The sequence below is a fragment of the Protopterus annectens genome, chromosome 7.part0, assembly GCF_019279795.1.
Source record: "Protopterus annectens isolate FY-2018-M chromosome 7.part0, PAN1.0, whole genome shotgun sequence".
Lineage (NCBI taxonomy): Eukaryota > Metazoa > Chordata > Ceratodontiformes > Protopteridae > Protopterus > Protopterus annectens.
The window spans coordinates 874,830,641-874,845,624 of NC_056739.1; the positions used below are offsets into that span (position 1 = coordinate 874,830,641).

Below are 14,984 nucleotides of genomic sequence, written 5' to 3' on the forward strand. Positions count from 1 at the left end.
ATTTCACTTCCACTCCTTACCACTACCAAGCGTGTGGCCAGATCTACCCCCAAATCATTGGGCAGAGGCCCAAAATCAAGTACCCTCTTTCTTAAGCATGGGGGCTATTCAGTTGGTACCAGAAGAGGAAAAGGGACAAGGTTTCTATTCGAGACTTTCTGGTACCCAGAAAAGGCAATACATGGTGTCCTATCCTGGACCTTTCTACTCTAAATACCTTTCTGGTGATTCCAAAATTCAAAATGTCTCTTCACCAGCTGCTTCCTATGCTAGGCAAAGCTGCATGGGTGGCAACACGACTTAAGGATGTGCAGGTATGCTTCTTTTATCAGGGAGTCTTGCAGAAGATACCTACGCTTCAAAGCAGGCGACATGCGCTATCAGTTCTCTGCACTGCCCTTTGGCTTATCTACTGCGCCCAGGGTATTTAGAAAGTGCCTAGCTGCAGTCATTGCATTCTGCAGGCAAAGAAATGTTCAAATATATCCATACCTGGGCAATTGTCTAATTCAGGCAGAAAGCCAGGACATACTTTTGAATCATCTGGCCTTTGTTCAAAGGGTACTGACTTGTCTGGGGTACACCATAAACGAAAAGAAATCACACCTGGCACCCTGTCAACAAATTATATTCCTGGGAGCAATCTTGAATACAGCTTCCCAGATGGCTTTCCTCACACCAGAGAAACGGACTCATTTGACAACCTACTTCAAACAAGTGTCCACAAAAACCCAGTTATCTGCAAGGCAAATACTGCAGGCATTGGGGTTCATGGCCTCCTGCATTCTTCTAATTCCATATGCAAGGCTGCATATGAGGAAACTGCAATGGTATCTCAAAAGCCTATGGTGTCAACATTCACAGGATCTAGAAGCTATGATTCCTATCGTACCTTGTCTACGCCTAGAGTTCCTTTGGAGGGCAGAAGCCTGCCACCAAAACAAGGGACTACCATTCACACTACTCCCTGCTGCCCAAACCTTAACAGACTCATCGGACTATGCATGGGGGGCTAACCTGGCAGGGAAGTGCATTCAGGGCAAATGGAACCCAAATCAAATGCACCTACACATAAATCAAAAGGAAATGTTAGCTGTACAGAATGTTCTGACAGCCTTCAAGGACCACATTCTTCCAGGACAACTAATGGTAAAGATGGGACAACACCACGGTCATGTGGTACATAAGCAGGGGGTACATTTTCTTACCCCCTCTGCATACTAGCCATGGCATTGTGGAACACAGTCTTGAGCTACCAAGTGAATCTACAAGCTCAGTTCCTGCCAGGAAAACTAAATACACTGGCAGATGGACTAAGCAGAAACCTCATGGACCCACACGAGTGGAAACGAACCAAGGGTTTTCAACATGTTGACAAGCAAATGGGGGAGACCAGATATCGACCTGTTTGCCCCCCCCCCCCCCAGAACCATCAATTGGACAAATTTTGCACAAGGATTCCCCACAAACTAGCTTGGAAAGTGGATGCTCTGTCCTTTAGCTGGAAAATGTATGCCTTTCCTTCTCTGCCTCTGCTCTCCAAGGTGCTACTAAAGATCAAACAGGACAAGCCAAAGACGATGTTAATTGCACCAGACTGGCCACGCCAACACTAGTACTCCCTCCTGCGCAGTGTCACGCTTGGCCCCATGGCACCTGCCTCAGACTTCTTCCCCGTTGTCTCAGGAGAACAAGATTCTGCACCCTCAGCTGCAAACCCTGAACCTAGCAGCCTGGCTAATCACCTAATCTCTCCTTTACCACCCCTCAGTAAATCAGTGATGGATATCATTTGAGGCTAGGAGGCCTAGTACTAGATAATCTTATGCTACAAAATGGAAAAGATTTCGTACCTGGAACCAATTTCAAGGGATGAGCGCAGCAGTGCCCAATTTACCTCAGAGTCTACAATATTTGGCAGAGATGCTTCATAAGGGCTTGTCCTTTTTCTCCAAAATTCATGCCTCAGCCATTTCAGCTCATTATAGCACAGAGCCTCCCCTCTTCTCACCCACTGCTGAAGCAGATGTTCATCGTGCATACAGCTGCAGTCATAACAGATGGGTTTTCCTGCCATCAGGCGGGTCCTCTGTCGGCTGAATTCCAAAGTCTAGGTCCGGCGTCTGATGTCATTGCTTCTTCCCTGACGTCAGTGCGACAGGGGTATAAAAGAACCAGCCGACGCCATTTTCTTCAGTCTTTCTTGCCGCGCGGTGCCCGAAGCAGAAGCAGTTCGCAAGTGCCGGTCGGCCAGCTCCTGAGATTACGAATATTTTTCAACCGAAGACTTCTTGAAAGCTAAGTACCCCGTTGGGGAAACATTTCTTGCCTCAGACCGATGTCAGACAAAGTTAATAATTACATTTCATGTGGGAAGCAAATACCGCATAAGGATTTCCATTCCCTCTGTATTCCTTGCTTAGGCCCAGACCACAACGTCTCGGCCTGTCGTTTTTGTGCTACATTCAACAGAAGCACTATTAAGCGTCTGGCAGAGTTCGCCCAACACTTTTTTGGCAAAAAGTTTAATTACATTATGTCGTTGGATACTCAGACTCCAGTTTTGGGTAAAAGATGCAAAGATAAGGACCGACATAAGAGGTCCACGACTTCTACCGACACCACGCTAAAGCAGACTACAGGTGCTCCGGTTCTCAGCGAGGCGCCTACGCAGCCCCTGACTACCGATGACACTTCATTAGCGGTGTCTTCTGTGCCCAAGGTCGCAGGCTCTTCGGCCCACACCCCGACTACAGATACCGAAGCCACTCTTGGCAGGGAAACTGAGTTTAGATAGGCCTGCCTCCTCTCAAGGTGTCTTCAGGCCCTCCTCTTCTTTTTCCATTAAGGCTTTCACTAAATCTAAAGCAGCCATGCATTCTAAAAGACAAGCTCCACAGGGCCCCACTCAAGGCCCCATGCCTAAAAAGCAGATACTTAAAATGGCTGAGGATTTGATTACTCTTATTAGGGGGTTCTCAACCCCCCTCGGACAAAAGGCCCAGAGTGGAGGAAGAATACCCTTCCTCGGACCAGGCCTCCATTACTTCAGAACATTCTGAGGACCAGGATCATTCATACTCCCCTTTTGAAGATTCTGATGCAGAGGAGTCCATTCCCTCTGTTCCCCCCCCTGAGGATTACTCTTTTGGGGAAACCTTGCATACCTTGAGGGAACACTTCCACTGGGAAGGCCAAGAGTACTCAGACTCCAAGAAAAGGCTCAGGGATTTCCTCTTGCTCCCTCAGCACAGGCCTCTGGCTATACCTCCTGTCTTGGACATACTAGATGTGTATTCAGAGGCCAGCCTTAATCCAGATTCTTTACCTCCAGCTTCAGTCAAGCCTGACGGGTATTACCGGGTTCCTGATTCACACCAATTCCTATACAAAAGTCATGCGACTGAAACAGAAACTATTTCACAGGGTCCCAAGGGAATTAAGGCCTCCACTGCCAAAAAATCCATTACCTTCAGAGAGAGATTCCAGAGCTTTAGAAAGGTGGGGGAGGGAAAGGTATACACCTCGGCCACCTTAACCATGAGGGCATTAAACTGTCAGTTCCATATGTTAAAGTATCAACAGTTTTTGTTATCTCAGTTGAAAAGCAAAATGTCAACCTGAACAACCAGACTTGGAGTTGCAGGATTTGTTGCATAGTGCAGAGCAAGTGGGTAAACATACCTTGCAATGTGGTTTTGATGCTTTAGAGGCCTCATGTAGAGCTGCTGTTTACAGGATCAGTCATACGTAGACATGCTTGGCTCAAAGAGCAAACCTTACCAGATCATGTCAAAGCAAAATTACTAGATGCACCTCTTCAAAAAGATGTATTGTCTGGTGTTAAAGCTGAGGAGGTATTAAAGAAAATGGAGGAAAAGGCAAAATCAATGCAAACTGTGAAAGATTTTCTACAGGTACAACCACCACGTTTCAGTAGAAATTGACCTTCAAAAAAATTGGTCCTTTCCAGCCACAGACAAACCTCAGAGGTAGATACAGGCGCCAGAGGGGTAGAGGGCAATCTCAAGGATCATTTAGAGGCAGACAGTGGCAAGCACCTACACCAAGAGGTGGTGAGGATAGTTCACAGCCATTCAGAAAGCAGAACCAATGACTTTTTCCTCTTTGCATGCCAAGCAAGGCTCAAATGGCAGCACCTTTAGGCGAAAAACTGGCATTTTCGAAAAATTGGCATATTGTCACAAAAGACAAATGGATCCTGGACATCATAGAAAGAGGCTACAGATTCCACTTTCACACCCTTCCAAAAATGAGAGCCATGCCAAACCTGCCACACAATCAAAGGGCAGAGGCACAAAAACAAATTTCAGATCTCATGGACATGAAAGCTATTCAAGAGGTACCTGCACAAGAACAGGGTCTAGGTTTTTATTCCAGACTATTCCTGGTACCAAGGAAGGGCAAAGATTGGAGACCTGTTTTGGACCTATCCATCCTAAACGCATATCTACTCGTACCAAAATTCAAGATGCTCACATTACAGCAGCTTCTTCCCATGCTGGGCAAGGAGTCTTGGCTGGTAACATTGGACCTCAAGGAGGCATACCTGCATGTCCCAATCAGACAAGATTGCAGACGATACCTCAGATTTCTTGCAGGTTCAACCCATTATCAATTCTCTGCATTGCCCTTTGGCTTGTCTACTGCGCCCAGAGTGTTCACGAAATGCCTGGCATCAGTAATTGCCTTCTGCAGACTTCAAGGGATACAAATATACCCATATTTGGACGACTGCCTCATCCAAGCGGACAGCAAGCACATACTTCTGAAACACCTGGCGGTTGTAATGATGTTGAATTCTCTGGGATACACAGTCAACAAAAAAATCAAGACTAATACCCTGTCAAACAATAATTTTCTTGGGTGCCAGCTTGAATACAAACACCCAGATGGCCTACCTAATGCCAGGGAAACAAGGGCAACTAACTCAATACTTCAGAAAGCTGGCAACTCTCACCAGGCTGACTGCAAGGAAAATCCTGCAGGCTCTGGGATTCATGGCATCTTGCATCCTGCTAATCCCATGTGCAAAGCTGCATATGAGGAAACTTCAATGGTACCTAAAAAACTTATGGTCTCAACACAGCCACAGTTTGGAAACAATTATACCACTGATTCCATGTCTTCAAAAGGAATTTCTATGGTGGGCCCAAGCATGCCAAAGAAACATGAGTCTCCCATTCTGCAAGCCTCAAGCAAATCAAGTCTTCACAACAGACGCCTCTGATTATGCCTGGGGGGCGCACATGACAGATCGGTGCATTCAGGGCAAATGGTCACAAAAACAAAAGCACCTACACATCAATCAAAAGGAAATGCTAGCAGTAATAAATGCTATTATGGCTTTCAAAGACCTACTGCATCCAGGCCAGCTTTTGATAAGGACAGACAACACCACAGTGATGTGGTACATAAACAGGTAGGAACCCATTCATATCCCCTATGCAGGCTACCCATGTCTCTATGGAACACTGCTCTGGAATTACAAATCCAACTTCAAGCACAGTTCCTGCCAGGCAAGGAAAACACGCTGGCAGACCACCTGAGCAGAAATATGACCGATCCACACGAATGCAAGTTGCATCCTCAAGTCTGCAAAGATAATACAAGCATGGGGAAGGCCAGACATAGATCTCTTTGCCACCCACAGAAATTACCAATTGACAAAATTCTGCTCAAGGACCTTTCATCCACAGGCCTGGAAAGTGGACTCTTTCAGTTGGACAACAATGACAGTTTATGCCTTTCCACCTCTTCCTCTGTTGCCCAAAGTTCTAATAAAAGCCAGAGCAGACAGACCAAAGATGATTCTCATTGCTCCAGACTGGCCAAGACAACACTGGTGCCCACTCCTGAGGAGCCTGACGCATTCCCCACCATGGATCCTGCCTATAATGCCTCTTCTACTGACTCAGCACAACTTCAAAACTCTTCACAGTCATCTGAAAACACTCAATCTAGCCGCATGGAAGATTTCTTAAATTCACAACGGACCCTACTCTCCAAGGAGGTGCAGGATGTCATTTTGGAGGCCAGAAGGCCGCCTTCTAGAAAAGCCTACTCCGCAAAATGGAAACGGTTTTGTGCCTGGAATCAGAAAAAGGGTCAGAATCCTGGAATACTGAATTTACCTCAAATATTACAGTACCTAGCTGAGATGCTAAACAGTGGACTTTCATTCTCCTCCATCAAAATCCATGCCTCAGCCATTTCTGCAGAATACAACACTGATCCTCCTTTATTCTCTCACCCTCTCTTAAGACAGTTCCTCAGAGGGGCTAAGAATATAAAACCCCCAAGGAAGCAACCAGTACCTGCTTGGGACCTCAATTTCATTCTTGAAAAACTGACCCTGCCTCGTTTTGAGCCAGCTGCTTCAACAGAACTGCAATATGTGTCATGGAAGACAGCCTTCCTTTTGGCTATCACCTCAGCACGCAGGGTTTCTGAACTACAAGCCCTCATGGCTGTGCAGCCTTTCATCATTTTCCATCAGGACAGAGTTTCCTTACGAACCAATCCTTCCTTTATGCCAAAGGTAGTATCCAGGGTGGCCTTGAATCAGGCTATCCACTTACCTACCTTTTACCCTAATCCACAAAACAAAGGGGAGAGATTACTACATTCCTTGGACATTCAGACAGCTCCGTTATTATTTGGACAGAACAAAGCCTTTCAGAAAATCAGAGCAACTCTGTGTCCTATGCTACAGGTGCTCAAGGGAAGCCTATTTCCAAACAGACAATCTGAAAATGGAAAGCCCACTGTATACGCTTTTGTTACTCTTTTCATGGTAAACCTGTACCTACAGGCATCAGATCTCGCTCCATAAGGGCCACAGCTACCTCTGCAGCTTTCCTCAGGGGGGTTCCTACCAAAGATATTTTGGAGGCAGCCACTTGGAGTTCTGTACATACTTTCTCCAAGCACTATCACCTACCATTATACTCCAAATCTAGAGTGGGCTTTGCCACTGCAGTCTTGCAGGGTATCCTGGCTCCTCCTAGTTCCTCTTTGTGCCTACCACCCCTTTTTTAGCTTTGGGATTCTACCCATCTGTTATGACTGCAGCTGTATGCACGATGAACATAGTACAGTTTTGTACCTACCATAAATGTAGATGTTCGAGTGCTAATACAGCTGCAGTCCAGGTTTCCCTCCCTCCTTCCCCTCTTGGGACAGGCCTAATGGCCAACACCCCCTCATACAACTTCATTGGGGTATTTTTTTATGGTGTATTTGCTTGAAACTACTGCTTTTTGATTATATTGCATTGCATTATTACATAAATTTATGTTTTGCCTTCCTTCTGGGGGCACCTGACATCTGGGGCAAGAAAAACTGAAGAAAATGTCGTCTGCTGGTTCTTTTATACCCCTGTCGCACTGACGGGGAAGAAGCGACGACATCCGACGCCGGACCTAGACTTTGGAATTTGGCCGACCGAGGACCCGCCTGACGGCAGGAAAACCCATCTGTTATGACTGCAGCTGTATTAGCACTCTAACATCTACATTTATGGTAGGTACAAAACTGTACTTTCCTCAGAGGGGCCAAAAATTTAAGGACACCGAGGAGAGCTCCAACTCCAGTCAGGGACCTTAACTTTATTTTGGAGAAACTTACTCCTTTCGAGCCAGCTGCTACTGCAGATTTAAAGTTCCTTTCCTGGAAAATGGCTTTCCTTTTAGCAGTCACTTCTGCAAGAAGGGTATCAGAGTTACAGGCCCTTATGGCAGTGGAGCCTTTCATCTTTCATGCAGACAAGGGTATCCCTCAGAAACAATCCCTCCTTCATGCCCAAGGTGGTATCCAGTGTGCCTCTTAATCAGTCCATTCATTTGCCTAGCTTCTTTCCTAACCCACAGAACAAAGGGGAACGGATACTGCACTCCTTAGATGTGCACAGACAACTTAGATTCTACTTGGACAGGACTAAACCTCAAAGGAAGTGTGATCAACTGCTGTGGCATTTGCTGCAGGGACAGAGGGGAAAGCTATTTCAAAGCAGACCATTTTAAAATGGATAGGCCACTGCATTCATTTCTGCTATAAGCACCATGGACAAACCACAGGGCATCAGACCCCATTTCAACCAGGGCTGCATCTACCTCTATATTCTTTCTCAGGTGCATCTGTACAAGGGACATCCTAGAAGCTGCTACCTGGAGTTCTGCACATACTTTCACCAAGCATTATAATTTGACAATTTTCTCTAAATCCAGAGCTGGTTTTGCCACTGCAGTCTTGCAGGGCCTTATAGCTTGTCCTAATTGTATTAAAATACCTCCTCCCAACCTTTACATTTGGGTGGATTCCCAAAGCTATGACTGCAACAGTGAAACATTAAGTGTATTCACTGTTGCAGTCCTGGTTACCCTCTCTCCAGCCCCCTTTCTTCTTTTGGCTATACCTCTACTCACTTACTATGCCCAAAAAGCTTTTTGGTGTATTTGCTTTTTTGTTGGCGGTATATCCTTGTGTTACAGATTTAATTGCTTCCCATTGGGGGGCACCTGACGTATGGGGCAAGAAAAACTGATGTAATGGTGTTGGCTGCATGTTTTATACCCCTGATGACCTGATGTCATGGAAGAAGGGACAGCAACCGACACAGGACCCAAGACTTTGTTAATCAGACCGACTGAGGGCTACTGCAAGCAGATAACCCAAATGTAATGACTGCAACAGTGAATACACTCTAACATCTATAATTATGGTAAGCGGTACACAACTGTACTTTAGCTATTGTAAGCTTTCGAAGCTTAGGTGTTCATGTTTTAGGATTAGACAACCTAAGCTATCGATGTTATGATAGAGATGCTTTTATTCATCTAGCCGAGAGCTTTCATATGAGGCTAAGGGGTTCTGTGTGTATTACTTGATTGTTGAGGTATTTAGAAAAAAGTGAAAATTGTATCTATATAAATTAATATAATAAAAACCGTTAATTCATAAAAATCCTAAGTAACCAAGGCACAGAATGTCCTAGTTTAAACACAGTCCAAGAATGAATGAAACGTAGGTAAAATCCAAGGTAAATTTATTCACTCAGGTAAGGGCTTTCATGATGCACATCGCTTCTTCAGACCGTCAAACACTTCCTACCCAACTATATTTAAAGAGTATTCAAACCAATCAAATCAATTAATGCTTAAAGTAATTAGTACTTAAAGTAAAATCAGTCATTCTGCAATATGTACAAAGTCATACTGGAAAAACATTTCAAGTATAGATACTTAATAAACATTGTAACAAAAAATACATTAGTTAACAACAATTAAAATATATATTTTTAAAATGTATATTTAATATATATATTTAATGTTTCTCTTACATTAAAATTTAATTTCATTTGAACAACCTATTCTTCAGAACTGGTTTCAAGGGTATTCTATCATTAAGGTCCTTTCCTTTATTAGCTCTTAATCTGATAATGCACCTAGTTTCAGAGGTCTCTGCATGATTCCTTATATCACCACCTCTCTCATTAGGAATAATTCTCTCAATAACTGAGAACATAAAATTATGGTCATGGACTTCACAGGACACCTGTTTGGCTAGTGCATTAGAGGCAACACCATTCCTAATATTTAAGTGTTCCCTAATTCTAAATCTTAGCTTTCTGTCAGTCTTGCCCACATAAAATGCAGAGCATTTCTGACAGACAGCCAAGTATTACTTGATTGTTGAGGTATTTAGAAAAAAAGTGAAAATTATATGTATATAAATTAATATAATAAAAATCGTTAATATTTCTTTACCTGCACTACACAGAGGTCAAATATTAATGCAGTTGAGTTTGCCATTATGTATCTTTTAAAAACTTATACCTAGCAGGATTTTGGAATTATTGATGTACATTTGAAAAAGCAATATTTGATGCCTAGAGGTTTCAGTAGGAGTTAACTGCACATGCACCTGGAGTCATTACTCGGATGTAATTTAATACAGATAAAAATCCTGCAAATATTCATACATGTTTTACCAAAGCAAACATTTATACCTCATAATGTAGTCACATTACCCAACATGTTTGTATTTTTAATTAACGTCCTCTGCTTGCCTATACCCTGCCTGCAACAAGGAGCACATATTAAGTTTTTGCATATACTGAATTCCCACCATGTGCATCCCCCACTTACAATGTCACTGTGCATACTTAGCACGTCATAAAAGCTTTTAAATGCCAACTTGCTGCTTTAGTTTTAGGTATATGTCTGTACCAGGGCTTCAAAAATAGATTGCAAAAATGCTGACAAGTATATTCATCTCGGGAATATGGGGAAGTCTCCGTTAAACAAGTATACTCTTACAGGATATACAGGCACTCTTTTCTAGATAATTGCTCTTTTTAGGAAACAGTGAGTCAAGTATGTGCAGAAAAAAAGTATCTGCCCTGAAGAGTGTACAGAAACAAAATCTGCTAGATGACTACCACATTCATCCGCTTTCGCCTCAATCTGGTGTTGCCTTACAATACCAGAAAGGGAGGAATGATTGGAGCAGTAGGAAATAACATGAGGATTGTGGAAGGGGCAGGAGCCAAAACAAAGTCCTCAAGAGCTGGCTTATCAGTAAGTTTGTCACTGCCTCATGTAAAATAGTAAATAATGATATTGTGCCTTGAGATTACCTTTCTTTGTTTTTGACTTTCTAGGCATTCTTCAGTCTTGCACGAGATATCATGACAAAGTTGAATAGGAAGATGGTAAGTAATTCCTTTTTACATTTTAGAGTTATTACTGTACATCAAGATTACTTTGATCAGGTTGGATGGTGGGACAGAGTAGTTATAACACAGTTAATTACAGTGAAAGTGTGAGCCACAGTAGATGGTGAAGGGGAGAGAACTGATGAGACTGACAAGTGAGAAGTGAGTGTATACATATGTTGGTTAACTAAGTTTATTCTCAGCAAAATTTCAGATGTTATTAGATTTGAAAACTGAAGGTGTTTGCTACTGATCACCTACTTCTGTCTTGAAAGCTATTTCTTGAAGTGGATGCTGGGGGTGTTTCAGGTGGATGTACACTTGTCAATTTGTGCCTGTTATTCCTTCACTAACATAGCTTGTGCTGTGGTTTATTTCTATAGTTGAATTGTTATTGAAGGTAAGCCCTCTGTCATTCTCGTTCCTTTAACAGTGATGTGCAGATCATAAAGTCCCTAGTTTCTGGCAGCTCGCGTATCCCTATTTCTCATAATAGATGGTATAAGAAAATGCCTGGGAAGTATGTATCTTCATAATGCTTAAAGCCTTCCTCATTGCCCAACACTTACAAAACTGTTTAGTCTGCTTATTGCAGGATCCTGCTCATCTATGATTTCCTTTATATGGTTAACCGCTTAAGTGGCACTCTAGAGTGGCTATGGCTTTGTTTTGCTATTGTAATTCCATATTTCATGCTGTAAGGAGTTAACAGTAGAAGATCTTGATTACAACCAAGAGAAAGAATCCAATTCCTGGGAGCAATATTAGTTTCCTCATTATTGAAGCTACTTTGTCCACAAAATAGAGTAAAAGAAATAACACATGAATCAAATGACATGGTTGCTTCACACTGTTGCAGTACGTATCCCTGGTGTGTTGGAGTTCAAGATGTTCATAGTGTTTCACTGTTGCAGTCCTAACTAATGAGTTATCCATCTGGTAGCCCTCGGTCGGCCAGAATACCAAAGGTAAGTAAAAATTACAACGGTTGCTGTCTGTTGTAAAGGACGTCAGGGCGTCCGATACAAAAGGAGGCAGCTGATGTCACTTCCTCAGTCTTCCTTGCCGCGGAGCCCGAAGCAGAAGCTTTTCATGCACAAGTGCCGGTCGGTAGTTTACCTTTGATTTCCGACTACAAGAGTTGAAGTCTACTACAGCTAAGTAACCCCATTGGGGATCCTCTTTTCTTGTCTTAACAAATGTCAGAAAAAGTTAATTGCCTTACCTGTGGAAAGCAGATTCCCCATAGAGATTTTCATTCCTATTGCATTATTTGTTTAGGCCTTGACCACAACGATGTTCATCGTGTTACACTGCTGCAGTCATTACACTTGAGTTATCCTGCCGTCAGGCGGTTCCCCAGTTGGCCTGAGTTCCAAAGTCTTGGTCTGGCGTCTGTTGCTGTCACCTCTTCCCTGACGTCAGTGCGACAGGGGTATATAAGATGCAGTAGGTTTGATTTTGCCCGACATTATTTTGGCAGAAAATTTAATTACACCATGCCGTCGGAACTTCCAACGACTGGAATACATAAAAAGCGCAAAGACAAAAACAGGCATCCGAGGCCCAAACCTAACGAAGCCTCTTCTAGGCCAGTCGCCGGTTCTCCGGTTTTCAGCGAGGTACCTTTGCAGCCCCTGACTGCTTCTGCAGATCCGCATGCCGCCTCAGACTCCCACGTGGAGATGGCTGGGCCTTCAGGCGCACAAGTTTTTCAGCCTACCAAGACTAACCCTACAGAGGGATCCGGAGTAGCTGAGCAACCCGAAGCTTCAGAGGGTGTGTTCAGACCTACTCAACCATTAAACGCGCTGCTAAGTCTAAGCCTCCTTTTAAAAACAAAGAAACAAATAAAGCATTCTCCAGGACAGGCCTCCATGCCTAAGAAACAAATGCTCAAAATGGCTAAAGACCTAATCACTCTGATCTGGGGGTCCCATCCCCCTCCTGATAAAAGGCCCAGACAGGATGCAGACTATGACTAATCGACCAGGTGTCCATTTCTTCAGATTCATCCTCAGACCTGGGATATTCTATACCCTCTTATGAGGACTCTGATGCTGAGGAATCAATTCCATCAGCCTCTCTGCCTGAGGACTACTCCTTTGGGGAAACCTTACATACCAAAGGGAGCATTTCTATTGGGAAGGTCAGGATTACTCTGAATCCAAGAAAAGGCTCAGAGACTTCCTTTTATTATCTCAACACAGACCCCTTGCTATTCCGCCAGTGTTAGACATTGTGGATGATGTGTATACTGAATCCAGCTTAAATCCTGACTCCTTACCTCCAGCCCCAGTTAAACCTGACAGATACTACAGAGTCCCTGACTCGCACAAATTTCTGTATAAAAGCCCTGTTGCTGACCCTGAAACTATTTCTCAGGGACCCAAAGGGATTAAAGGCCTCATCAGCCAAAAATCCAGTCCCCTCTGACAGATTCCAGAGCATTGAACAGATGTGTAAGAAAGTATATATGTCTGCAACCTTAGCAATGAGAGCCTTAAATTGCCAGTTTCACATGCTAAAATATCAGCAATTTTTGATGTTTCAGTTAAAACAAAAAATGCTTCCAGATTCAGATCCTCCTAATTTTAAAGAAATGCAGGATTTATTGCATGCAGCTGAACAAGTGGGAAAGCATACTTTGCAATGTGGTTTTGATTCGTTAGAGGCCTCCTGTAGAGCAGCAGTTACAGGCTGTCACTAGAAAGCATGCTTGGCTAAAAGAACATACGTTACCAGAGCATGTTAAAGCAAAATTATTGGATGCACCTTTGCAGCAGGATGTGTTATTTGGAGTTAAGGCAGAAACGGTATTAAAGAAAATGGAGGATAAGGCAAAATCTATGCGAATGGTAAAGGATTTCTTACAGGTTCAGCCACCAAGATTTAGCAGAAATTGGCCAACAAAGAATTGTTCCTTTCCTGTTAAACCTCAAAGGGGCAGATACAGACGTCCAAGAGGTAGAGGTCAACCACAAGGCCCTTACAGGCCTCGACAATGGGGTACACCAGGCCAGAAAGAAGACGACAGGCCCCAGCCATATAAAAAGCAGCCTCAATGACTTCCCATTACAGCTGCCAAACAACTCTCTTGGCAGGCCACTTGGAAGGAAAACTGGCACTTCTATCGCAACTGGCATTGGATCACCAAAGACAAATGGGTTCTCAACATTGTATCTCAAGGTTACAGGTTCCACTTTCACACTCTGCCAAGGTCAAAAGGAATGCCAAATCTGCCACCAAATCAGTGGGCAGAGGCTCAAAAACAAATTACAGCACTGTAATTTCGTGGAAATGAGAGCTATTCAAGAGGTACCACCACAAGAGCAAGGACAAGGATTTTATTCAAGACTCTTTCTGGTTCCCAGAAAGGACAAAGCCTGGAGGCCCATTCTGGATCTTTCTTCTCTAAACACTTACCTGGATGTTCCGAAATTCGAAATGTTGACACTACAGCAGCTTCTTCTCATGCTGGGCAAGAAAGCTTGGCTCGTGACCTTGGACCTCAAGGAGGCATACCTGCATGTCCCTATCAGACAAAACTGATAGAAGATACCTCAGATTCATAGCAGGTTCAATGCACTATCAATTCTCTGCACTGCTTTTTGGCTTATCTACTGTGCCCAGGGTCTTTACAAAGTGTCTGGCACCAGTAATTGCATTTTGCAGACCGAAAGGAATTCGGATTTATCCGTACCTGGACGACTGCCTGATTCAAGCAGAGAGCAAGGACATTCTTCTAGAGCATCTGGCGTTTGTAAAAAAGTTAAGTTGCCTGGGGTACACAGTAAACGAAAAGAAATCAAAACTAGTGCCCTCACAAGAGATATTCCTGGGTGTCAGCTTGAACACACCGGCCCAGATGGCTTATCTCACGCCAGACAAGCAAGGACAACTGACTCAATACTTTCAATTAATGGCAACAAAAACCCAACTCCCTGCAAGAAAAATTCTGCAGGCCTTGGGTTACATGGCATCTTGCATACTACTAATTCCTTATGCCAGACTGCATATGAGGAAACTACAATGGTACCTAAAGAGTGTATGGTCTCAACGATGTCAAAGTTTGAAAACAGTTATGCCACTAATTCCTTGCCTTCAACAGGAGTTTCGATGGTGGGCTCAAGCTTGTCACCTCAACAAGGGACAGCCTTTTACTCAACCCACAGCCAGGCAAACACTGACAACAGATGCATCGGATTACGCCTGGGGAGCACACGGCAGGAAAATGTATTCAGGG

At 43.7% G+C, this 14,984-nt stretch overlaps 1 protein-coding gene across 1 annotated transcript in view; it reads left to right on the plus strand.

Annotated features, from left to right (window-relative positions):
• Positions 1-14,984, plus strand: part of LOC122806756 (ras-related protein Rab-8B) — a gene marked incomplete in the record, with an annotated part of 475,375 nt that overhangs the window by 401,751 nt on the left and 58,640 nt on the right. Inside the window, 1 exon segment of the mRNA XM_044077449.1 lies at positions 10,685-10,735. Within this exon segment, the coding sequence (XP_043933384.1) occupies positions 10,685-10,735 (51 nt within the window).